This window comes from Arvicola amphibius, chromosome 13, assembly GCF_903992535.2.
Source record: "Arvicola amphibius chromosome 13, mArvAmp1.2, whole genome shotgun sequence".
Classification (NCBI taxonomy): domain Eukaryota; kingdom Metazoa; phylum Chordata; class Mammalia; order Rodentia; family Cricetidae; genus Arvicola; species Arvicola amphibius.
The window spans coordinates 55,885,111-55,912,170 of record NC_052059.1 but is presented as its reverse complement, the minus strand read 5'-3'; the positions used below and the strand labels follow the sequence as shown (position 1 = coordinate 55,912,170).

Sequence of the window (27,060 nt, the reverse complement as noted above, 5' to 3'; positions counted from 1 at the left end):
GTACCGTGAAGGAAAATGACTGCATCAAAAAGGAAGTGTATCTCCTATGCATTGAACCCTGAGGAGAAATGGCCTCTTTGATCTTCTCATTTGCTCTGTGAAGGAGGGAAGTCTAGTCACATTGGCTGTGTCAGGTGGATGATCCAGGAAAGTTACAGGTTAGTAGTTCAGATGTAATCTGTAATTTTCCTCTTTACCATTCCTGATCTCACTTTAGAGTAAGTTTTTGTATGTGGGCACATAATCTGTAAGCCATAAACGTGAGGGTCTGTGTCACATTTCATGAGTGTGCAGGAATTGAGTGAGACTGTATCAGTGAGGGTGGGTGACCCCTTGCAACTGAGTTTCCTATGGACTTAATCCTTTACTTTATTAGATTCATGGATTCAGAGTCTGCACTTGATGGCAGCCCGGTCCAGTCCGTAAGAGATGGAAAATTAATTGCTTAAAAATCCATATAAGTGCTTTTTCATTAGTCACAGGAGACTGACTTTAGCACACACACACACACACACACACACAGACACACACGCTCTTTTTCTTTCTCTTTCCTATATATATGGAGACTCATTTTAGCGCGCGTGCTAAACACACACACACACACACACACACACACACACACACACACACAAATTACTGTTTTCATAGACTTTCCCCCCTCCTTTTACATTCTTAGATATAAGTATACTTTGTCAATAATTTAAGATATTTTCGAAATAAGAGCTCATTATTTGGTGTGCACTGATATAAGACCTACAAAAAGTGTACTACTTTAATTTATAACCGAAGTGGGAGCGTGGCCAAGTACAGAGATGATTAGCAGCATCTGTGTATCCTGTGGGATGAGCATCTTAAAGCAACAGTAGACTCAGGGAGACTGAAGCTGCTGATGTGTGGTCATAAAATTCTGGACTGATGCCCAGCTTAGGTGCTGTTATTTTTAGTGAGGTAAGCAAGGCAAAAGAAGGAAGTGAACAAGATCATTATATTGATTTACTTTGGGGATAGAGTATTCCGTGCCTATTTTAATCAGGAGCATTTTTTTAAACCAACATTTTCCCTTCCAGAATATTAGGCTATTTTAATTGTTTAACTATTTCTTTGAGGTTTAGATAATAACAGAAAAAGAATCAATACTCTGTTGAAGCCCAAATATTTTAGGGGTGTGTGTGTCTGTATGGTACCTTAGTTTTTCAAATGGAGCTCAATAAAGTTATACAATTGAGAGCTAGATCATTCTCTGCAATGCAATGAAAGCTTTAATTAGCATTCCACACTATTAGCTTTAGATACATAAGACAATAGAATTTTTAAAAGTTATTTGTGCACATATACATATACATTTACATATTAACATACACACACTTATATATACAATATTCATATTGCATGTGTTTCTTTCTCCCAGTCCCAGAGGATGGTAAGTACAAATGCGAGATAACCATACATAAATACTTAATTTTACATATGTAAAATGGAAATATATCATTTCCCTCTCCAAATACACTCTTAGCTCATTATATTGGTTTCATTAGACTTATCATTTGCAATGTTTATATAGTTATGAGTTCTAAAATTCTTAAGCTGTATTAGTTATTATGTAAGTCATGTCCCAGTATGATAATTTAGTGTCTGAAGATGATAAGACAGCATTTAGTTGGAACATCTCATACAAGTCTTAACTTGTATGAAATGCTCCAACTCGGAAGCCGGGCCCAGTTTCCTCTCTGGAGCCCCTGGGAATGCTGTGGCTCTGGGGACATACTCTGGGCTCTAACTCTTCTCCGTCTGCTCTTGTTCTCGCAGGCATTCTGGAATTTATCAGTATAGCAGTTGGCCTGGTCAGCATTCGTGGCGTGGACAGTGGACTCTACCTCGGCATGAATGAGAAGGGAGAGCTGTACGGATCAGTAAGTGGCAGCCCACACTTTGTTAGTCCCCATGTCCCCACCTTCGATTTGAGCTGTATGTCTGCTAGGTTGACCAAGAAGAGAAACTGAGTCTGGACGTCAAATGGGAGCTTTTCAATCTCTGAGGCACGCTCTTTCATTGCAATCCCGCATCTTTACCAGACCAAATTTGCCAAGAAAATGCTTTATTTATATGCCAAGCCACCTTCATTATCAAGCAAATAAAGATTCACAAGTGTGAAAAATCCATCGTCTTGTATTGAATGGGGAGCTATTTTTGAAATGAATTGAAATGGTCCCCAAGCTTTGCCAAGCATTGTAATTAAAACTAGAAATAGGCCATGCAGTGAGAGTCTAAACCCTCTCTCTGAATAACATAAGATTTTCATTATGCAGGAGAGATGGAGGTGGAAATTATTGTCGGACAGTCTTGTGTGCGAATAGGATCCAGCAGCATTGTGGTTTATTTGCAAGTGTTATGAATTCCTTTCTCTCTAGTCTCGCTTTCCATCCTTACTAACTTGGAAGGTCCTGATGGTGATGGAGCATTTGCTGTAATTTGCCAGTTGATGGGAACTGGACCTGGTCCTGGGGTCTAGCTGTCCCTGGTTCTGCACCACAGGAAGCTGGTTGGTTTTACCCTCTTGCATCTCTTCAGTTCCAGCATAGGAGCCCATCACAGTGCATGGAACACAGTCGGGGTTTAGCTTTTCCTGAACATGGGAACATGGCGGATGGACTATAGTTGCTGTGTGGAGCTAAGTTCAACAGGAATGTTTTGAACAAAATAACCTTGAGTTTTTCATTGTAGTTTTTGGTGGCCAAGTGATCATTTAATCCAAGTTACTTGAGCTATGAAAACTTGGATTGATGCTTACAAGAAGTTGAGATTTAAAGGAAACCCAGAAGAGGAAGAGTTCTGAGATTCTCAGTTGCATTGAAAGACATCCTTTCCCTAGATACACTTCTTTATTGTCCGTATCCTAGCTTTGTCTTTTAGATTTTTTTTTTACTTTTTGTATAAATGTTTTGTCTGCATGTATGTATGTACACCGTGTGTATGCAGTGACTTCAGAGATTTGAAAAGGGCATCAGATCCTCTGGAACTGGAGTTACAGATAGTTGTGAACCAGCAAGTGCTCTTAACTGCCCAGCCATTTCTCTAGCCCCATACCCTGTTTTTCAAATATGTATACCCACATATAGTGCAAAGTTTCACCCCAGTGTTACAAATGACAAGATTATTATGTCCTGTATGATTTGAATATATTACGCATTTAAACGTTTTTAGAATTATTTTTTAGTGTACAAAAGAACGTTTCCTTATTATATTTTCATGTGTGTTAAACTTTGCTTATGTCCCCTTCATTACCCTTGTCTTTCCCCTTCCTTCTCAATCCCTGTCTTCCCTTACATAGGTCTCCTGTCCACACAGGTGTGTATGATAAATACTGCTAAATCTAGATTCTGTATGTAAGAGAACACATGAGCTACTTGTCTTTTTTCCTCTGCATTATCTCTTTTTGTCTCTTTCCCTTTAGATCTCTTCAGCTTCATGAGATATATCATGTACACACACGTGAGCACACACACATATACTCGTGCCCATACAAGCATGCACACAACACATACACATGTACACATACACATGCATATACAAACACGCACACATGCAAGCATGCACACAGCACACATACATACATGCATGCATGCATGTATACAATATATACACACATGCACTCACATAACACATGTACACACATATATGCATACACACACATGACTCTATGTTCTGCATCTGAGAAAATATGTTCTTTGTCTAAGTTTGTCTTATTTAGTTTAGCATGATTTTCAGATCTATCTGTCTTTCTGCAAATGACACATCAATGCTTCTTTATAGCTAAATAAGACTCCATTGTGAATACATGCCTCATTTGCTCTGTCCATACGTATGTTGATGAGGCTCGTTCTATATCTTGGCTGCTGATAACCCATTTTTTTAATATCATAGGATGTGATTTTTCAATTTTGGAAGAATTTCCCACTACAGGTTAATTGGTTTAGATATTTTTAATACTTTTTAGAAGTGCTTCTCGAAAAAGAAAATAAATTATTTAAGTGTTTGTTAGGTATAGAATTTAATTTAGCTTTTGAAATTCAGCTCTTGGTATAGGTAAAATTGCTTATTTTCTAAATAAGTTTTGTTAGTACTTTTAAGTGCAAAGATATATATGTAATATATAAATATAAAAAGTTTTAAAATAAAAAGTTGCAAAATGACATTCTTCATTTGACATGCTATTATTTTTTTTTCATTTTTGACATGCCACTAGAATTAAGTCAATCCCAGTTGAATATAATACAGTGCATTTTTTTTGTTGTATATAGAAGGGAAATTCTGCCCTTAAATGGGTTGAAGGAACTATAGGTTTATGTCTTTCTTTATTATTATTTGTTTATTTGGAGACAGGGTCTCATTATGTAGTCCAGGATAGCCTTGAACACATGGCAGTCCTGCAGTGTCTTCCTGCACTGAGATTATAGGCATGAAACACAATCCCTGGTGGGTACTGTGTTATCACAACGGTCTCCAAACTTCTCTGAGAACACATTCCTACCTAAAAAGGTAGCTTTTCCTTCAACGTGTACTCATCTCAAGATATGAATTTTAAATTATTTTAGGTTATATATAGAAGTTATAGTTTATATATACCCTAACATAAAATATGCATCCAAGTAAGTGTTTCTGCAGAATGTAATGAATGAATTAGTTCATGTCTAGGCTGTACCATTTGATCCTTGCTCCAAGGATTGCCTTGTATGCCCCTCTGGAATGTCCTCCCCAGCTGACCAATGACTAGACTGTCAGATGCCTTGGCCAGTGTGATTGATGCTCCTGAGGTTTATTGGCTGAGAAGGAGGAACACATCTAACTCCGTGTTCAACAATGTTGCCTGCAGGATTTTGCTCTGGCTTGAGTTTTCATCTGGGTGTTTCAGTGACTTCTGGAGTCATTCTCTCTCACTGTGGTTGTCTCCTTGCCTGCATGCACCCTAGTGCTAGTACAAAGCCTGGAACAGGGTGCGAAGTACCCTGAATAGGACAATATTGCAGGAAATTGAGCCCAACTGGGAAAGCTTTGTCAATCCCAGCTGCCTCCTCTAGGGCTTCTTGCAAACATACAGTAAGTGGTTAGAAGTAGGTTTGTTGGATGTGGTAGCAGATGCCGATAATCCCAGCCCTCAGAAGGGCGAGGCAAGAAGGTTGTTGCAACTTGGAGACCCACCTGGTCTACATAGACAGGTCGTGTTATTGAGTTGTATTTTTATTAAAAACAAACAAACAGTCCACCAAAACATTAAACCAAAAACCAAAACCAACCAAAACAAACCCCAAGCAAGCACTAGCTGGGTATGATGGCACACACCTTTAATCCCAGCACTCGGGCTGTGAGTTTGAGGTTTACAGTTCCAGGTTAGACAGGGCTACACAGTGAGACCCTATCTGAAAACAACAAGAACCCCAACCAAAATCTAAACAAACTAAATAGTAGACTTCTACCCACCCTCACTGTGGCCACAGTCAGCTGACAGCCCCAATTATGAATCCCAGTGAGGGAAAAGCAAGGGACACATACCATCTCATGGATCAGGTATTTTCAGGTTTGGAGACTGCCCTTAGGACAGAGTGCTTTCCAATGTTCCCCTGCCTCAGCACCTCCCAGCATTAACCCCTTCTCCACAATGATGGTGGAATTACCTTCACACCTTGATCTTAGGATCCCTTCCCTGGGCTTACCTTGAAGCCTGTGGCCTTTGCTTCCTGTGCTTTTCTCTGAATACTTTGCTCTCTGGTGCCATCTTTGGTATCAATTTCTGCATGTCATTTGAATCTCTTCATTGTTCCCCAAATGTGTCATCAAGTGTCCCTTATGCATGTGGGAAAGTTAGTTCTTTTCTGGGATCCCTTTTGCTCACCTTCTCATCTTGATGACATAGCATTCTTTAAGGACCAGTGGAAATATTCCCTTTTGTGTAAAACCTTTCTCATGCTCCCATTGTAGTTCTGCTTATTCTAGTTGTGTGTCTTGTTTTTGTTCTTGGAGTCTCAAAAACACTAGTTTATGATTCCATCATTACACAAGCAGCAGGACAACTTATAGGATGGTTCAGTGTGTTTCCTTTCGAGGATCCAAAGGGCCTAAACATATTTTACTTCCTAGTGTTACCTATTGCATAGCAGTGGCCCTGGAGGTAGGAGGTGCTCAGTAAATGCTTCTCAGAGTGAAACGAGTAGCATAACGATTGGTTTCTGACTCTCTCACAAGCTGTGCAGGTGTAGATCTTTTAATTCCACCTGTGTGGGCAGCATGTTCTTGGAATTCTAGCTGTCGGAGGAACCTGCTCTCACTCCTATGCCTCATTGGGCCGTGCCTGTGCCGCCCTGGTGCGTCTAGCCCAAAGGGGATGCAGCTGTGGTTGGAACAAAGCTAGAGGTGAAGGCATGGCTGGCTCCTGTTCTGTGTCTGCTCCTGAGCAGGCCGGCGCTTGTTTGCCTTGTCTCTAAGAAGAAGAGCATGAGCTTGACTCTTGGGTTGAGGCTTGCTCTCTAGATGGACCTCCAGAATCCTGGAGTTTGTACTCTCCAGGCCTTCTCTGTCTTGCCTCTGATGCTTTCGTTCCCCACACAAAATGTTTATGCAGCAAGATCATTTCTCCTCTACTGGGCAGAGCTGGGAAGCAATCTCCCTGGGCAGCAGGGTTTTCCCTTTGGTCCGTACCTCATATGGGAGATCTGGAGAGTGAGGGAGAGGGAGTGCTCCCTTTGGACCCTCTTGTGGTTTCCATTAAGTTTGGTGGTTATTCTGAGCCCTGAGGCCATGGAAATAAGAAATGACCAAAATACCTATTCAGATTGCCAGGAGATTGAAGGAAAGAAAAGAAACAGGTGATGATGTTGTTAGAAAAGCTTTGAAAGGACAGTCGTCATCACGAAGGAAGGTGAAGAGGTCGGGAAACAGGAGTCACTTTTGTTAAATGAATTACTGTGACATGTAGTGATGTCCTTTTGTATTTGGGGGTTAACTGCCCTTTTCCTCTCTCTCTCTCTACCCTACCCCTCTGGTTTTAGGATGAGCGGGTGAGACTTCTTAGAAAAACAGAAAGGATACTATTATGATAATTTAGAAGCCAGAAAATAATCTAAAAAATTGTATTGCTAATGTGTTGCAATTCAGCTAAAAGGGGAATTTAAATAATTCTCACTCTGGCTATTTCTCGGCTATTGTACTGAAGTCTGTATTTATGTGTGTCCCTTCCACTCGTGTCTTTCATAGACATTCACATCAACTCGGTGTCTAGTCCTGTGATGAAGTGCACAACTGTGAAATGCTCTCAGAATCTGGCAGGAGAAAACATCTTTGTAAATAGCTTGGTGCAATGTGAGATTTGCTGTGATTGAAGAATGCTCAGGTGTCTTGGAGCCACAGAGGGCGTTTAAAGAACGACTTTGGAGATGTGTATTGCAGCATTTAAAGTGGATTTTGAGGGATGGCTAGAAGTCTCAGCAAAGGGTGGGATGACAGGTTAGGGCATAAAACATCTGAGATCAGAAAATCCTGTCTGATTGAAATTTAGAAAGACCATTAGATTACATGCATGTGCATACATGTGCCCCCATATAACTTGACAACTAGGACTATGAGTTTTCCCTTGTCATTTTTATTTATCTCAAAGAGACTAAAGCTGTGGCTCAGGTAGTATTTCAGGGCTTTGATCTAAAGTATCTGGTTATTATGAAGGGGCTTTAAGTCTCAGGAATAACGGACTGTAAAAAGGGTCTATTCGTATAGAATGCTGTGAAAAAAAAATGGGTCTGCTCTGAGACGCCTGGAAGTGTCTGAGCCTCTCATGGGGGAAAAGGTAGCACTCCCTAAACTGCTGATGTAGGAAGCTACAGTGTGGGCGTGCAGCTGTGAGCCAGGGGACAGCACCAGACTGAGAAATGCTGGCGTTTCTGGCTTATATCTGGCCTCACGTTTCATTCTTATTGGTCTTTTACTAGATGAAGATTCTGGAGTCAGAGACTCTCCATCAGCATTCTGTTTCCCAGAGGCTCAGTCACGCACAGTGTGTGCAGTTGGCATGTAGTGAATGTTCACTGACCCAATTTCTTAGCCTGCTCCAGCCTCACACACGGAACCTAGTGTGCTGGAGCATCAGGCGGTGATGCGGTGATTGCACTTAGAATATCCAGGATCTCCAGGGCAAGCCACTTCTTTTAAGTACCAAACTTAAATCAAGAATCTACCGCACTTGCTCTTAGGGCCAGAATTTGTAGGTGCAATGAGGACTCAGGCCAGCACCTAGAGGCAATTCCTACAACATCCTATCACAGAAGCTTGTTGAGACAGGTGTTTGCTAGTGTCTTTGGTTATATTTACAGGGATACAGTCAGACCCTGGGCTTTTAGAATTTGTATAACATGTAACCAAGGTACGATGGATTTCAATGAACATACATGTTCTTTTAATTGAATACATTCCAGCTGGGGGCTTGTTGATTCTGAATAGAGACATATGGGCCAGATAATTTGTTGCGTGATGTTTCCGTATTATAGGATCAGTGTAGGGAGCCCTGTGGTCACATCTGTCCTAGAACCGAGTAACAGATCCATCTCTTTAAAAAGGAACAACAGCAACAAACCACAAAACCCCATGAAGTACACTGTTCCATGTGGAGGCTTTGTTTCCATGACATCCACAGATAATGGTGTCTGTATATGCTCGTCTCCTTATATAAACTAGCATAACCTGCACTGAACCTGTGCACATGGCTCTGTAGACGTCAGTCACCTTCAGATTATTGCACTTGATACAGTTTACAGAAGTGCAGTTGTTCAGAATACCTAATACAGTCCAGCATTCTTTGGAAAAAATGTTTGAATTGTGTTTAGTAAACAATGACAAGAAAAATGCCTGTAGGAGGTCAGGACAAAACTTAGGTGTGTATTACTGGATATTTTTCTTTTCTCTCTTATCCCTTCCTTCTCTCTACCTTCCTGCACTTCCTCCCTTTATTCCTGGCATTTAATTTCTAAGAAGCCATTTGAAACTAAAAGAGTTGACACAGTATTTGACTGCAAGAGTCTTTTCTGGGTAGTGTTGACTAAGTGTGCAAGTGCAAGTGTACATTGTATTCACAGTCTGTGTGTATCTTCTCCTACTCACATCCTCCCTCCATCCCTCCATCCCTCTCTCTGTCCCTCTCTCCCTCTTTTCTTCCCTCCCTCCCTCCCTCCCTCCCTCTCTCCCTCCGTCCTATACTCTCTCTTCCATTCACACACTTCTCTTTACTTACACACATTCACCGGTGTGCAAAGCTCGGCTGCACACATTGGTCGCACTTTTTTACCTTCCTTCTGGCTTTCTTTCAACACTCAGTAAACATTATTGACGGCCCATCCTGCTGACACATGCCTGCAACTTCAGTGGAACTGGCATAATTACTAAATTTTCCTTATAACCCCAAATATCTACATTTATCTCACTTTCATGCTTGTTTGCAGGCGTGTGCAGAGCAGGAGGAAAAGCAGCGAGTCTCCTCCATACTCCGTTCCCAGCTGAGGTCAAAGGTCAAGCCCTGCCTTCCTGCCACAGGCCTCTCTTCAGGGCATCTGTTTAGTGTTGTGCATTTTTTTTTTTATTCTGTGCCTTTTCGTTGATGATTTTGCCTCATAAAATGTCCCTAGCAAGGGCCGAGGAGCTGCCTCGTGCTAATGGGTGTGTACAATATGTTCTGTGAAGCAAACCTGTGCTTCAGAGCAGCTTCCTTGAGGCTCGATTTTGGTGACGTTGGCTGGGTCAGGTGGTCACGAAGCTACAGTGCACATTAAGTAAGTGCCTTAAATAGAAACACATGTAACATGTGTTGGTCGCTGACAGAAGTGATGTGGCGGGAGGCTCATGGGAACCTCCCGTGATTTCCCAGGAGCAGAGGTTCAGTGTTCTGGGAGGCCTCACAGACACTAAGTCCAGATCACAAGTGTGGCCATGTTTGTACTTTGTCGTGTGGGTGATAGGCGGAACCTACAGCTTTGCTTAGGAAACAGACATGTAAACCAAGAGTGTATGGGCTGGCGAGATGGGTCAGCTGGGAAAGGCACTTGCTGGCAAGCCTTGCAGACTGCATTTTATCCCTGGAGCACACAGGGCAGGAGAGAACCAATTCTTACATGTTGTTCTCTGACCCCCACACCCATGCTACAGCACATGTGTGTCCCCAAAATAACTAAACAAAACTAACAAGACCAAGAAGAATTATGATTTGGTATACCAAGTGTTCTGATACAGTTAGACGTAAGAGCTCTTGCAGTTTTGTGGGAGGAAGTTTAGCTGTAGGAGACAATGTGGCAGAGGAGGTTGAGAGAAACAAGCGTTCCTAGCAGAGGCTAAGGGACTTGGCTGTAGGAACTGGAAATAGCAGCTGCCAACTGCGCCCCGATTCCTCTCTCCGCGTATCTCAGCTGGTGCCAGAGGCTTCTGTGTTGCGTTTTGGATGGTCCTCCCTGTCAACATCATGTTGCCTCTGTGTGATCCTGTGGCCCCTCCAGGGAACACCTTCAAGCCTCACAAAAAATTAACTCCACTGGAGTCAAGTGGGAGCCATGGCCCTGGGGCGGCCTCTGAAGTGCTGGGCCACATGTCCCTGCTGTGCCTCCAGGAGGAACCACCTTGAAGTTGTGAGAAAACATCATGTGTCAGCCTGTTGGCCTGGTGTGCCTCAGAGGCACTGTGACAACCAACTGAAAAAAAAAAGCCTGCATTTTTGAGAGTCTTTGCTGTGGAGGGTTTCCCCAGGACCACAGGGTTTCCCCAGGACCGCAGGGTTAGGGCATTGGCTATAAGGGGTACACTCAGAGCTGTCATCTCTTTTTACTTTCTATAAATGCTTAAAATCCAGATAGCAGTTGATTCTCTCTTAATCAGTTTTGGAAAAAATTATTCACTGAAATATCCATTGTGTGTCCTTTGTAAGGAAGTGCTGGAAAGTCAATCCAGTATTCAAAGAACTGGCTGGCCAAGGTCATTCCAAGGACATGCCTGTCCTCGTGGCACATGTGATTGCCAGGTGACTGCAGCCTGCCTGGCTGCCCTGTGGCACCGGCCTTCCTCATGTCACCTGCAGCCACCTGAAGGAAGCTCTGGGTTTCTCCTCATTCTCCCACCTTCCTCCTTGTCTCCCCGTCCCTTCCTTCCTGTTCCTGCCATTCTTTCACTTTCCACATTAGTGTTTCGTACACTGTAGCCCAGTTATGCTAAGTGTTTCTTTCTTGTTTATATCGTTCAAACTGATTTCTGTTTGCTGTGCTTTCTGGGAGACTCTGGCCTTTCTTTGCTTTCATTTATGAGCATCTAGAATATGGATACTAAGCCCGGAGGAGTGGAAACCTAAGGCCAAAGTCTTAGTGTTGCTGTTCACCAGCTGTGCAAATAGGGGTCATGTTCTATTATTCATTCATTCGTTCATTCGTTCATTCATTCATTCATTCATTCATCCATTCATCCATTCATTCCCTCTTTGACAGTTTCACGCATGCATATAACATATCTGATCATATTTATCCCATTATCCTCTCTTGTTCCCCTGAACTTTCTCTTCCCCAACGTGTCTCTTTCTTACGCCCATATTTTACGTGACCTCCCGAGTTTAGCAGAGTTAGTTGTATGAACATGGATGGGACACTATTCACGGGAGCATGGCCTCCTCCCAGTGGCTCTACCCCTGGAGAAAGTGACTCCCGCTGCCCCAGCAACCGTCAACTGCCCATTAACTCCTAGGCAATGTTCTTTTTTTTTCTTATTTTTTTATTAAAAATTTCCATCTCCTTCCCACCTCCTCCTCCTTCCCTCCCCTCCCTTCCACCCATACCCCCACTCCGCCCCTCTCCAAGCCAGAGAGCCATCAGGGTTCCCTTCACTATGTTAAGTCCAAGGTCCTCCCAGCTCCCCCGAAGTCCAGGAAGGTGAGCAACCAAACTGACAAGGCTCACAGTGAGCCCGTCCATGCTGTAGAGTTCATGCTCATCGCCGTTGTCCTTGGTTTCTCAGTCTTCCTCCACCGTCAGCCACATTCAAAGAGCCCGGTTTGGTCCCCTGTTCCATCAGTCCCATTCCAACTGGACTTGGTGGTCTCCCGTTAGATCTGTCCCACCGTCTCAATGGGTAAACGCACTCCTCACGGTCCTGACTTCCTTGCTCATGATCTCCCTCCTTTTGCTCCTCATCAGGACCTTGGTAGCTCAATCCGGTGCTTCTATGTGGGGCTCTGTCATTTTCTCCATCCAATGCCAGGTGAAGGTTCTATGGTGATATGCAAGATATTCATGAGTATGGCAATAGGATCTGGACATTTCTGGCACCCTCTCCTCAGCTCTAGGCAATGTTCTTAACCTGAGCAGAGGCCTATGACAAGGGCTGATGATAGTGACTCAATAGCACTGTTTTGACCATGGGAAAAGATAAGGCCTGTGATGTGTAGCACTTGTTCCCTAATGTCCCTCAAGAACCACATGGCAGTACTGTGTGTGTGCCCTTTGATGCTTCTGGCTGCATGGAAGACATGATAGATACCTTGTGTTTATCAAAAGTTGAATTCTGAAGTTAAGACTCAAGACTTAGTCAAATTATTCTTTAAACATCAGCCATAACACCAGTGTTTAAAGATGCTCTAAACAGCAATTTTTAAGAATGTTAGTTTAATAATGTACACACACACATGCACACACACACACAGTTTGACATCTGGTGTCGTCTTTATTGGTTTCCATTTTAGTTTGTAGACAGGATCTCTCATTGAACTTGGACCTCAGTGATTTGGCTAGACCGCTACCCAGGAAGCATCAGGGATCCTCCTCTTTCTGTCTGTGCAGTGCTTGGGTAATAGGCGTGCGTCATGCCTGTCTGTCACATGAATGCTGGGGACTGAACTCAGGTTCTCATGCTTACACGACAAGAACTTTTATCAACTAAGTCATCTACCTTGCCCAATACTTTATTCTCATATGTAGCTATTATTATTTTATCTACTTAAATAAAGACATTTCTTTCCTTAGGGATTTCATTTACTTTGTAAATTTCTTTGCATTTTTAAAAAATATTTATATGCTGGTGAAGACACTGGATTCCCAGAGTAACCAGAATAACTACCAGAATCGTTTTTTTTTTTTTCTGGGTTAAAGTAACGTTTAATCTATTTAAAATTTTTATTTATTTATTTATTTGCTTGCTTTTTGTTTTAAGACATGTTAGCTTCAAACTCATGATAATCTTCCTGCCTCTCAAGTGCTGGAATTATAGGCACCTTGCTCTTTAGATGAACTTTTTGGGGGGAGCACTAGCTCACAAATATTGACAGAGAGATATACTATCAATTTTGAAAGCTCGGCCAATAACTTAGGCTTGTTTCTAACTAGCTCTTATAACTTAAATTAACCCATGCTTTAAAATCTACATTCTTTTACATGGCTCACTTACGTTTACTCGGCATTGCCCATGCTGCTTCCTCTGTGTCCCCTGGCATCTTCTCCCTTCTCCTTTCCAGCATCCTCTGTGCCTCGAAATGCTGCCTAGCTACTAGACGGTCAGCTTTTTGTTAAACTAGTCAGAGTGTCGTATCTTTACACAGTGTAATCAGTTATCTCATAATACTGCTCAGCACAGCACATTTTTAAAAGGCCCCCCATGGCTTCCTAACAGTGGAAAGAGGGTGTTCCTGACTCTTTTGCCTGCTCTCGGGACCCTTTTCCTCCCACTGGGCTGCCTTGTGCAGCACTGATATGAGAGTTTGTGCCCAGTCTTGTTGTGACTTGTTCTACCATGTTTGTTTGGGGGAGGCCTGCTCTTTTCTCAAAGGAAACAGAGGAGTGGATCTGGGGGTAAGATGAGGTGTGTGGTGGGGAAGTTAGGAGTGGAGGGAGGGGAAACTGTGGTTGGGATATATTGTGTGAGAGAAGAGTAAATTTTTTTTTTAAAAAAAGAAGAAAATAAAGTAGGCTGAGAAAGCCTTGAGGAGCAAGCCGGTGACCAGCGCCCCTTCCTCCATGGCCTCCTTCCTCCTGCACCATTCTCTGTCTCCAGGTTCCTTCCCTGATTGAGTCCCTGTCCTGTCTGTCTTTGATGATGAACTGTAATATGGAAGTCTAAGGGAATAAATCCCCTCCCCCACATAAAAAGGGTCCCTGTGAGAGTATGTGTTTGGGTCTTGGAATAATAGGGTGACTAGTTAGTGTTAGGAGCACCAACCAGATCTGGATGTAGGCTTAGTCGTTCTATAGAAGACAGAGGGGTCCCATGAGAATCAGACACAGTCCTGCAAGTGTGGAGATAAGGGCAGCCATTTATGCGCCACAAATGAGGCTGGGTAGAAGGATTTGGTTCCAAAGGAACTGGACTGACCTGAGCACTGTGGAAATGAGGAGTTAGGGATTCAAGGAGTAGAGAGAATGCTGGGTACAGGCTCCCATCCCTTCCAGTCTGAGGAGGAGTCTCTGTGAGTGTGGGTGGGATGGCAGAGCCAGAGGTGCCCAGTCTCCAGTTAGAGGTGCTGGAAAAATCCAAGCGTTCCATGGAGATCCTGCAGAATGACCTAGGGTCCTTGGCATCTTCAAATCTCTTTGGTGGTCTCTTTTCTATGCCTTGTGCCCACACCCCACATTTACATATTGCTAGCCTTTTACTCTCTCGTGGGCTTAAGTTCTCTTAGGAAGTTCTTGCTAGCGGGAGGTTCATGGGCCAGGAGGAGAACTCCTTTGGGAGCCTTGTTCCTTGAGGCTAGTGTGGAAAGAACATGGAACATGCATGGGAAGTCCCAGCAGTCACAAGAAGCTTCCCAGGGAGAAATCTGGTGTGTTCTTTGTGACAAAGTGGCTACCTCCTTTTCTGCCCTTGGCTCATCTCTGAGGTAGCAGCCCCATTCTCCAGCCTGCTTTCAGCCAACACTTCTGGGCTGCAGCCACCCCCCCTCCAATGGACACTTGAGGCAGCACCTTTTATTTGGTTGCTTTGCCTGTTTTCTAGTCCCTTGGAAGTTTCTCTTCATTTCCTATTTATTATGTTCCTTCAGAGTTATCGTGAAAGCGTTCTGACGTTCCTAAGACTCCATCATTAGAGTTTTAGACTCAGAGGGGTCTTTCCGAGCTGGGGTGTAGGTATGGCTGGTGGAGCTTGCACCTAGCATTGTGGGAGGCACTGGCTTCCATCCCCAGTACTGGGCCTTAGAAGTTTCTTTGCACAATGCCTGTCTTTTACAGAGAAATAAGTTGAAGCCTCATTGGTCAGCCCTATGCTAATATGTTTCTGGAAGGTATATGTCTCTGCTGGGGGAAATTCTGTGTATTTTTTTAGTTCTTCAGAATTTATCTTTGGGCTTATACTGTCATTAAATCTGCCGATCTTGCAAGCCCTTTCCTTTTATTTCTGCAGAGTGTGTGCTGAATTTAAACTGCTTTGTTTATCTTGGAAAGCCTCTTCATTTTTCATTTTTTGAGTCTACCTTCCAGCAAAATATCTGATGGTTATCACAGAAGCCGAGTAGTTGCTGGATTCATCTGTCTTTGTCTAGTGTCCTCCTTGAATCTTTCACTCACCTTTCAGCCTCTTAGCTTTGTTTTTCTTCCTTGTCCATCAACCTGGCCCTGCAAGGGCACCTGGGCTCACTTCTCACCAAGAACATTTCACTGATGTGTGTGTAGCTTTTGCCTGTCTTTTGTGTGTTTTAAATGGCCATTGTATGATGTCGTCCCTCATACCTGGTGTAGTCTCCAGTGAAAAATGTGTCCTGTGATTTGTTTTTCAACTTAGTGTTCAAAGATCTTTCTAAAAAAATGGATCAACTTTTTCTACAGGCGCGTTTATAGAAGAATGAGGAGCATCCGCTGTGCATTCGCTTTAAGTCTAAATGCTCCTTAAAGCAAAAACTAAAATTTCTAAATTCATACTCTCTTCTGTGTGGAGCGAGGCTTTCTCTGTGCGAACACCTCCTCGAAAATGTGCAGAAAGTTTATGAGCTGTGTGATTTGCTAAACAAAGATTCATTTTTATAAGCAGCTCCTAAGGAAGGCCCCTGAACAATCTCACTCATCCTATTTGGCAGAGCAGATCTGTTCTTGGCAGCTTATTTATTGCCACATGGCGGGTGAGCCCGACACATGGAAGATGAGTGTGTGTTTGTGTGCGTATGTGCGTTCAGTGTCTCTGTATACATGTGTGCTTGTATCCAGATTCAGACTAGGACCTTGATTGCTTCCTAAATACTGGAGTAACTTGATTCTGAGGAGAAGGTTTATTTTTGTTTTGTTTTTTAAAATTACATTTTAATATTATTTTTAAAATTTTTCATAAAATATATTCTGATCATATTCTTTCCCCTCCCCCAAATCATTCCAGATCCTACAGACTTCCTTACCTCTTTCTCTTTCTCTCAGCACAACTCAGAAAAACAAAGAAAGCAAAGCCAAACAAAACCCAAAACCCCACAAGACAAAAATACATCAAACCAGAGCAAAAAAAAAAAAAAGGAAGAAAAACACACAAAAATCATGGAGTCTGTTTTGTGTTGGGAAACTACTTATGGACTTGGGGCCTGCTGCCCTAGAGGGTGGTTGTTATCCCTAGGCTCCCCTCATTGGAGAAAACTGTTTTCCCTCTCCCAGCAGGTACCAATTGCAAATAGCTTCTTGGTCAGGGTGGGGCTTTCTACTCGATTCTCTGGAGAGTTTAATGCTGGACTGTACAAGGTTTGATTACCTTTTTCTTTCTTTTTTTTTAGGTATGGGAAGAATGCAGAGATCATAGTAATTTTTAATTTTATATGTATCTAATAGAATTAAAACACACGAATCTTTTACTTAATTAAGCTTTAATTAAACGCCCTGAGATGGGACTCTCATTGTATTGTCCAGGTTGACTAGATCTCTTTGGAGGAAGCCATGCTTTCCCCTCAGTTTCCCAAGTGACTGTCATTGTAGGTGTAGACCCCTGTGCTTGGCTTAAGTTTATATTTTAATCAATACATAAAAGAATAAAAATTGTACACATTTAAGGGTTACCATGAATATATTGTGTGCTATCTGTTTTATTATTTTTGTGTGTGTGTGTGTAATTGAGTTTAAACCCAGGACTTTGTACATGCTAAGAACTCCCCCACTGTACTTTCTCTCTAGACTGTTGTTGTGCAATGTTTAAATCAGGTAAAACAAACATGTATCTCAAGCATGATCATTTCTAGTGGTAAAGACCCTTGCTTCTTGCTTTTTGAAATCTACAGTATATTCAGACTGTCTGACCACCTGACTATACATAGCCTTCTTTCTACGTATCTGTGGTTTATACTCATTGGTCAGCAATCTCCCCATTCTTCTTCCTCATGTATTTCTGGTCTATTTTGATAAGGCAAAATGAAAAATTGGCTATTTGCGTTGACCTGTGTGCCACCAAGTCTATTGTTCCCCTAATTCCAGAGGTAACAGAGATGGTCAGGAATATGGTCCAGGCAGGTCCGTCCAGAATGGTGGGGAATTCAGAGGTTTTGAGAAACTAGACTTAGGGTGAGGTGTGTTGTGGGCACAAGGGGTTGGATCTGAATCAGAGCATCTGACTACATAAGAGGAGGCATCTGCCCACTCTTCTTTCTGCGTGTTACTTTCTTTCTAGTTGGGGATTTGTCCCAGGAGAGAACAGTTAAAAGACCTGGCTTCTTATTAATGATCCTTTTGTCGTTATATTTAATCACCCTGGTCCCTGCAACAGCTTCCATTAAGGCTTTACTGCTGTATTATTAATGAGAAAGAGTCATTGTGGTTAGGGGAGGTTTAAATACCTCGACTGTAACAAACAGTAGATATGAGAATGAATGACTACAGCTAAGTCATTAACTCTGGAAACGTTCAGGAGCTTTGTAATTAAGTCCTTGTCACGCATTTCCCTGCTCTGGTGGTTTATATCCTAGTAGCCAGCTGTTTAAGGGACCATCGAGTTGAGTAAATGCCATCATTTACATAGCGTGGTTAGAGCTATGCCATACATTCATGTGGAAACCATGTTTTAAAATAGCACAATGTGAGGCAAGTCTGTCTATTTGCAACAAGAGCTGTTATTCTGTTTCAGACGCTGTAACCTCTCTCTCTCTCTCTCTCTCTCTCTCTCTCTCTCTCTCTCTCTTAAAGCAGCAGAGATTTGAGCGTAGTAATGTTATGTGGGTTACCTAGCTTCACGTTGTCTAATTTTTTAGATTGGTCTCGAGATGAGCCTGTGTCTTAAAGGTGCTTAGGCGTCCTCTGGGCTGTGCTATAATTTTCACTGTAGTCTCTCATGCTTTGCTTTAAACAGGAATGGTAAAAGTTTTGAAGTTTTAATTTTAGTTTTTCCCATTGCTCAGAATTTGATGACATAAAATGAAAAGAGGTTTCCATAGCTGCTAACATTCACCAGATTTTCTTCCAAAGCATGGACTTTAGTAGACTTTTGAATTAAATCCACATTCTCCACCCAAGTCCAGTGATAAAATCCAATAGTTCAAAGATAGGTATGCCATAAACAGCTATAGTTAAATAATCTAAAAAAATTTAAAACATGGAAATACAATAAAACAAGAATTGATCACTTTATAGTGGAATACTCTATAAACCGTCTGCATTGGAAACATGTGGTGAGCTTTAAAACATCTGCGTCCTATAATTCTAAAAAGTGTATAGTTTATTTGAAGGCCCACGCTCCCCTTCTGCGCACATATAAAGAGACAGGTTAATACATTTTCTCTAATGTTCCAATTTGCATTTGTTTATCTATTTTTAATTAAAGATAATTTTGGAATAGGAATACATAACTTAGAAGTGAAGTGTGCTCATGAAGAAGTGAACTATAAATCTTGCTAGTCTGTCTAAAACAAAGATCGCACACTGACATAATCCCCGCCGAAAGGGAGAAGCCATTTGTGATATGTACGTGGCGTAGAGAAGTGCCGTGGTCTTTTATTTTCAATGGAAATCTTAATTTTGATGGAAATCTGCTTGATAGAGCGGTATAGCCCGTGTGGTTACAGCAGTCGGGGTGCACTGCTGGTGTTAGTGTCAGGCCAACCTCCATCACTTAGCTGAAGATCCCGCTGATCAGACCGCCAGGAAATGTTGTCTGAGGGGTCGGAGTGTTTTAAAGTTGAGCAAACACCATGTTTTCTGGGTTGCCCAGAAAGTTCTGTGTATATAAACAACCCTAAGCAGCCTGTGACGGAGAGAGCCACCCCGTCTCAGCTGTGCAAATGTCAGCTCCTCTTCCTAGCTTACCTTGCGTTTTTAAGGACTTTTTCATAGTTTTAAAAGTGCAGGAGGAATCTTCTGGCCATGTAGAAATTTGTTCATGCTCTTTGCTTTCTTTTCCTCTCCTCCTCTTTCTCCTGCAAAACTAATGGTGTGTGTTTAAAGTTCCACATGGTTTTACAAAGGGAAGAGTTTGTACTCCATTCCTGAACACAGCCTGCTGCCGCTAGCTCTTTCCTCAGGTGACATCCCTAGCGGTTGGCGGCCTTTTGGGAAATGGCACCCCATGTCTCACGAGTGAACAAAGCTGGGGGAGCCCCGGGCTGTCAGCAAGAAGCAGAGCCAGGTCCTGAGTAGGAAGTGGCTGAGCAGGGCTTCTGGAAATGTCCTGTGTCTATGCCTTCACCACCATAGTGACAAGAGGCCGTGGTCCAGAAGGGGATGCATCACCCCACCTTTGAACTTTCTCCCCCCCCCCCCCACATTTAACTGGAAAATAACACAAGCTGTGTTCCATTTGCTCCATTTCTGAGAGGTTCTGATGAGAGGTCCCTCATAACATCAGGGGTGCTCTTGGTCTCCAGAGTCCTCACTACAGATTGAGCATCTGTAATGAACGTTGGAAATTCTTAGGGTCAAAAGTTTTTGTGGAGTATTTGTAGAGATTACTTTCTTTCTTTTCTTTTTTTCTAGAGATTTCTTTCTTTCTTTTCTTTTTTTCTGAGACAGTGTTTCACTGTGTAATAGTTCTGGCTGTCATGGAACTCACCTGTTGACCAGGCTGGCCTTGAACTCATAGAGATCCTCATGCCTCTCTAGTGCTGGAATTAAAGGTGCACACTGCCACACCTGGTCAGTGGAGCATTCCTAGTGAGAAAGTATGAAGCATTCTGAAATATGAAACTTCATGAAGGCCAACACCATCTCCCCAAAATTCAGGCACTAGAAGCATGTTAGATTTTCAGTTAGGGCTGCCTATTTTTGCCTAACCTTTTAAAGACAAGGCCACGAGACTTGGGGAAGAACAAAAATGACTGTCAGTGTCTCCTTAGTGAGTGAGGGGTGAGGTATGAGACAAGCCTTCTCCTGGGGTGTGAACCACCCTTAGCAGCTGACCTGTCTCTGCCATAAGAAGGCTTTGCCCATATGCCCAAGGGCAAAGAGGGCAGGAGCTGCTCCCAACAAGGAGAAATCATCCTATATTTTTAAAATAAAGATTTATTTTGCAATATTGGTCTGGCTATATAATTTCCAATGGAGAGAAAGAACCCTTAATCTGAAACGATACTTCCCATCTTCCCATGTTATCTTTTCCAAAACTGGAGTCTTGGCATCCAGTTCTACATTTTTATTTCATTTTGTCAACAACAACAACAATAAAAATTCACATAATTGTTTAGAAAATTTCCTGAATTTGTTTTTAGCCAGGGATTAACTTGCTTGGGAGGATACTGTTACACAGAAGGAAGTAAAGCCTGAACTACTGATTGTGTGAGGGCTTGGACTCACCCTTTGGTTGTGTCTCAAGGACTTTCATAGAGATGAGCGGGAAAACCATCAGACTCAGGCCATCTCCACAGTGCAGGAGTGGCTGCGTTTGCCCAGTAGCCCCTTCTAGACTTCCAGGCAGAGAGTGGAGGATTGCCCTTTGCTGTGCACCCCATGCTCCTTCGAGGGCGAGCTTCCTCAGCTGTGCTGGCAGGAGCAGCCCACGTGCAAGTGGTATTCCGGGCTCACTTCCTGCCGTTCATTTTGTCTCCATGAATCCCGTATGGGTGGGTTGACCCTTTTACTCCCTTGTTTCAACTTACACAATACATGTTTGCCTAATGGGGTGTGATACTTTGTTAAAACCTTAGAACTCAGGGCGCTCTCAGCGGTAGAACACACTTGTCTAGGATGTCCAAGGCCCAGCAATTGACCTCCAACATCACGAAACCCAAATAACCAAACCTAAACAACATCAAAAACATTGCTGGTGCTGTTTTGGCCACTTGGAAGAGTACTTAGGAGGAAGCTGGTAAGGGCTATTCGCTGATGTTTCAGGCCTTTGGGTTAAGAAAGAGCCCAGGGGCCAGTAAGATAGGCTCCGTGGGTAAAGGCACTTGCTTCCAAGGATGACCACCTGAGCCTAGTCTCCGGGACCCACACGGTGGAGAGCGAGAATGCAGATTGTTTTCTGACCTCCACACATGGGTCATGACACGAGCCCCCCAAAGACATGTAAGTAAAAAAACCAAAAAGACAAGGCAAAGCATGACTTACTGTTGGACTGCTGATTGGGTTATACAATTCTGTCCTTTGCTCTTCGGCCCTCTTGGCTTTCTAACAGTAGGAGATGATGACTCTATCCAGTTGGCTCTTCCTAAACTTAAGTATTAAGTCATATGCTTAATATGTGAATACAGAAGGGCAGCAGTGTTTTGGTGATATGTAAAGTATGCTGGGTGCCCTCACTTCTGAAGGACAGGAACAGGAGAATACGCCCTTATCAGGTTTTGATGCCGGTTGTTCCTCAGTATCTGCAAGGGATTCGTTTTAGAAGCCCCTTGACATACCCGAAGTCTGCCCGTGCTCGTCTCTTACGTGTTCGTAGTACTGTATGGAAACTGCACGTATCTTCCTGTACGTCATCCTTGCACGGCACTCCGGAAACACCGATTGTAACGTGTTTGAGAAACAGTGACGGGAAAGCCAGTCCACGCTTGGTTCTCACACAACTGACACACACACTCGGTGAGATCTGTGACTGCAGGACCCATGGGCCTGGCTTCTTTCTTTTTTTCACTTAAGGTGCCAAATGGAAAGGGGAAAGCAATTATTTTTTAAAACTCACACCCCCCCATTTTTAATGATGGAAACAGAAATACACCTAAAACTTACGCTTCGAGAAGAACCATTTGTTCCTATTCATCTTGTATCACGTCTCAGGGTTGACCGTGGCCTCCCGTCTGGTCTTGTGTTTTAGAGCTGGTCTCTGAAGACATCCTTGTGGTGACAGTTTTGTCCAAGGGGACAGTCTCATGGTTCTCTGGGGGAGGTATGAGGCGATGGTGGTCATACACTTTTGTGAAAGCCTTCATCTTTGGCCTTTGGTGATTTCCTTCTTGCCCATGCACCTGTCAGTTTGGTGAGGGAGCAGTCAATTCCAGCTACCAGAGTGTGGCTGTAGGGAGAGTCTGAGGTGCCATCGTCACTATCCTTCACCATGACGGTGCTGCATCTGGAGCAGTGTCCAGCCAGGACCAATGCTCCTTTCCCACTTGGACAGCAGCCAGCAGATGCCCAGAAGGACAGATGTAAGAGCACTCTTAGTTTGAAGATAACTAGCTAGAAAGGTGTTGATTTGAAAGGTTTCAGTCGTGTGGTGATAGCCGCCAGAGGTGGACAGTCCCTTTTCCTCCCTTCACCAGGAACAGCCTTGGCACACACACTTCAGCCCAGAGTGTGGTCATACCTCTAGAATGCTGGCCTGACAGCATGACGTCCACATTGTGAGGTCACAGAGCTCAGGGAGAGAGGAAGGGGAAGATACTGGAGAAGGCAGAGAGCTGTTCTTAGGGTGGGAATGTAAAACTGAGACTAGCTTTCATCTTGGAGTCTCTGCCCCTGAGCCCGGCTTATGAAATAAGGGTGTGCTTCTCCTACTTAAATTCAAGAACTAGGGGGCTAGGGGACTTGTTTTTATTCCACTGTGTTTGGAAGTATTCCCCTCGTCAAGACAGAAAGCTTTATGGCGATCCCCCCTGATCCCCAGGGCACTTCTGAAGATCTCCCCACCATGGACTGAAAACCCTCCACACACATCCCTCTTGTCTGTGTTCTCTTAACCAGAACTTTCCACTTACCATGCTCACAGATGCCTTGTGCTCCTGGGTATACAGGTAGATAAAACAGGTGCACCAATCAAGCACTTGCTAATAATAAATCACAAGACATTTTGAAACAGTTCTTTGGCCTGTATGTCAAGATGAAACCAGTCTGTGTCCCAGTGAAGCGGATGTGCTTATTTATGTTTGCGCAGAGAATTAAATCTTGACTGAATATTTGTTGTGCAGACAGTGAACTTTCAGTGCTTTTCAGAGTTGACCAAGATTTTGGTTTTTAATGGTCTGTGCTCAGAATGCAGCTTGCATAAATACATAGCACAAAATCTCAGAAGTGTGTTTAGGCCATTTCACAAATGGTTGGAAATTCTATTCTCATCTCAAGCCAAAATTTATCTTTTAATAAAACTCAGGTCAGCAACTCAGGTTTTATGAAACTCAAATAAACGATTTGTAAAATCAATCATTCTAATATAATAAATATAATCCAAAGATGTTCTAATTTGAAAAACTTACACGTTAAGGTGGAAAATATGAAAAGTCTTTGTTTCTCATAATTAAATGGTTTTGCTTTTACAAGAGCAGAAAAGTTTTTATGTATGGTGAAAACATTACAATTCACCGAACTTAACAGTCTCCAGTCTGAGCCAAGGTGCTTCAGGCCATGCTGGTTGACTGTGTGGCTAACAGCGCAAGCAGTACAGAGCATGCGTGATGTGGTGTTCGGCGCAAGGCTGCAGTGAAGCCCTATGATGCAACGTGGGCGAGCGCTGCCAGAAGCGCCTCAGATTTAATTTGAATTTGAGTTTCAATTAGTCTTGGTTGTTGCACATTTGGAGACCTCCTCTGGTTGCCAATTCTTTTTGTGACCCCCATGTTCAGTTGCACAATCCCAATGGGACCACACCCCATAGTTTAAGAATCTGCGTCTTCGATGATGCCGTGAAACTGCCTACACTGTTTACTCTGTATCAGGTATCATTAGCTATCCGGAGATAGTTTAAAGTCTGAGGGAGGGTGTGGTAGGTTCTAGGCAAGCACATCGTTTTTATGTAAAGGGGCTTGAATGGTCACAGATTTGGTGAAAAATTCTCCCAGGGACTTGTCTGTCTGTCTGTCTGTTTTTAAGACAGGGTTTCTCTGTGTAGCCGTGGCTGTCTTGGAGCTTACTCTGTAAACCAGGCTGAACTTGAACTCAGAGATCCACTTGCATCTGCCTACAGAGTCTAGGATTAAAGGCACACTCCCCACCGCCTGGCTCTCCTAGGGATTTTAGAAACAGCTGTTCCGTAAATTTTGAGCTCATAATGTTAAAGGGTAGAGGCTTCCATAATTGCATCTCAGGAATGTGCTGCACACTGAAGCTGGAGTGGGGAGGCAGTAGAGAGGAATCCGTGCAGCAGGGTGCCCATGGTGGCGTCACTCACTGCTAACACTGCAGGCATCGTTGGCTATGGCGAGTACTTTATAAAAATGTATTGACAGTGCGGTGACTCTTAGAGTCTCCACTCGGGCAGTTCCCTACCAGAGAGGTTACTATCCAAATACTGTGCTGAAAATGACAATGGCCCACTGGCCAATTGTCCTTTGTGCATATGACTGACGTGGAAGAGACTCACGAGACCGCGGCCAGACATCGTCAGCAGATTGGATGTTTTCATATTCCTCAAGGTGCTGCCTTCTTGACTTTGTCCTTGACATTTCTACATTGAATTGTGAAAAATTAGTGTGAATATTGCCTAAAAAAATTCAGTATTATGATTTTCTCCCAATCTCCAAAATGTTTAGTCTCTTTTGCGGTTTAGCCATCTTGAATAAGAAATTCAAATGTCATTAATAACCTGACAGAGTTAAAACAGTTTTTGAAAAATGCATTGAAGTAGTTAAAATGAAATTTTTATTTTTGGTGGTGGTTAAGTATATAAAATTTATTTGATAGTAGAAGTATAAAATCCAGCATGAAACCGTGCAGCTTCCATACTGACAGTAAATCTAACCGTATAGAAGTTTACGGAATCATGTCATTTTTCGTTAATTTCCACGTGTGAATTTTGTTTTACTTGCAATTTTTTTAACAATAAAGTTTAAAATAAAAAATGATTTTTTTTTATTAGGCTTACATGGCTCAAGCATCTTTGATTTGGAAGTCTGAATTCTGAAATGTCCCCACATGTAAACATTTCTTTTCAGCATTAACATGATGTCCCAAGTGGAAAATTCCATATTGTGAGAATTTTAATGAAAACATGTGATGTAAGGTTACCTTTGGACTGTGCGTAGATGGTATATTTGAAACATAAGTGAAATTTGTGTTTAGATATGGGTCCTCTATCCTACATATCTCATTATGCATATTCAAAAAAAAAACAAAATCAAATATTTCAAAATTCAGAAAAAGGGAAGTTTAAAAGTATTCTGGCCTAACGTTTCTAGGATAAAAGGGAACTGAACTTGTGTATAACAGTGGGGACTATTGCTTTTTAATGAGGCAGCTACAGTTTACAATGTATTTATTTCCTTTCTTCTTTTCTTGACAGGAAAAGCTAACACAAGAGTGTGTATTCCGAGAACAGTTTGAAGAGAATTGGTACAACACCTATTCTTCCAACCTGTACAAGCACGTGGACACCGGAAGGAGATACTATGTTGCATTAAATAAGGATGGGACTCCAAGAGAAGGGACCAGGACTAAACGGCACCAGAAATTTACCCATTTTTTACCTAGACCAGTGGACCCCGACAGAGTACCTGAACTATATAAGGATATTCTAAGCCAAAGTTGACAAAGACAGTGTCTTCACTTGAGCCCTTAAAACATGACCACTATCAATGCTTTCCTGCGGTGGGTTCTTATTGATTAGCAGGGCCTTCACCTCAGCTCCACGGTTGCCAAACTTTGTCGCATGCATATGTATGATGGAAGCTTGGATGGGGACTTGCTGATTTGCTCTGCACTTAGGGGCTGGTCCTCCTGGAGGGCTGCCTGGGGCCACTTGCTTGATTCAGTGTGAAAGCAGGGGAGAGGCTGCGTGAGGGGGTGAGAGTACCTGAGCGGGTGAGGCGAAGGGGGACAGCAGTGCGCCAAGAGGACAACGGCCTGATGCATGCTGGGAAATAGACACGCTTTTACATTTTTGATCAGTTGAACTTCATCCTATATCAGCACAGCTGCCATACTTCAACTCATCAGGATTTTTGGCTGGTGGCCTGCTCAAGGGAGCGCGCCTTTCCACGGGCGTGGAGGGGGGGGGGGCGCAGCCTCACCGAAAAGACTGCCAGTTCATTCTCACTGATATCATACAGTGAACTCAAAGCAAAGACCTCTTAGTTTAAAAGAAAAAAAAAAAGAAAGAAGAAAAGAGAAAAAAAGAAAAAAAGAAAAAAGGTGAAATTTATTTATAGAGATTCCAAAGGCAACATTTTATTTATTTTATATATTTATTTATTATATAGAGTTTATTTTTAATGAAATATGTACAGGCCAGATAGGCATTTTGGAAGCTTTTAGGCTCTGTAGGTGTTAAATGGCAAAGTCTGCTATGAACCTGTGGTAACTTCATGCAAGTAGGTATCCAAGAAATTCTAATGGCCCTAATGTACTAAAGGCGACAATCTATTTTGTGCCCGTATTATTGTAAGCTTGTGCACACCGCTCATGACACTGAGTACTCACTCTTCAGATGGCTTTGTTTCATAGCTTCCCCCAGAGGATTAAAGATAAAACTGGGTCTCAACCCTGCATCTGTGTCTGTACTTTTCCTGTCTCGTATCTCAGTGGAACCGGGGCTTGGAGCGGACCAAGGCTGGCACATGTCTTTCTTGTTTCGGTCCTACTGCAGAGTGTACCAAAGCTAAGCAATAACTATGCCTTCCAATTTCAGACCACGTCCATGACGACAAGACTAACATCAAACATGGCACTGATTTAAAGTTACCAAGGGAGTGGAAAAACATTTACGTAGTACAGATTTTTCTTCTTCTTCTTCCTCCTCTTCCTCTCCCCCCCCTCTCTC

At 42.8% G+C, this 27,060-nt stretch overlaps 1 protein-coding gene across 1 annotated transcript in view; it reads left to right on the top strand.

Moving 5' to 3' along the window:
• Fgf9 (fibroblast growth factor 9) overlaps positions 1-25,830 on the top strand; it is a 33,330-nt gene extending 7,500 nt beyond the window's left edge. Inside the window, exons 2-3 of the mRNA XM_038310559.1 lie at positions 1,807-1,910; positions 25,585-25,830. Coding sequence (XP_038166487.1) covers positions 1,807-1,910; positions 25,585-25,830 — 350 coding nt within the window. The remainder of the gene's footprint in view (positions 1-1,806; positions 1,911-25,584) is intronic.
• Positions 25,831-27,060: the final 1,230 nt, after the last annotated feature.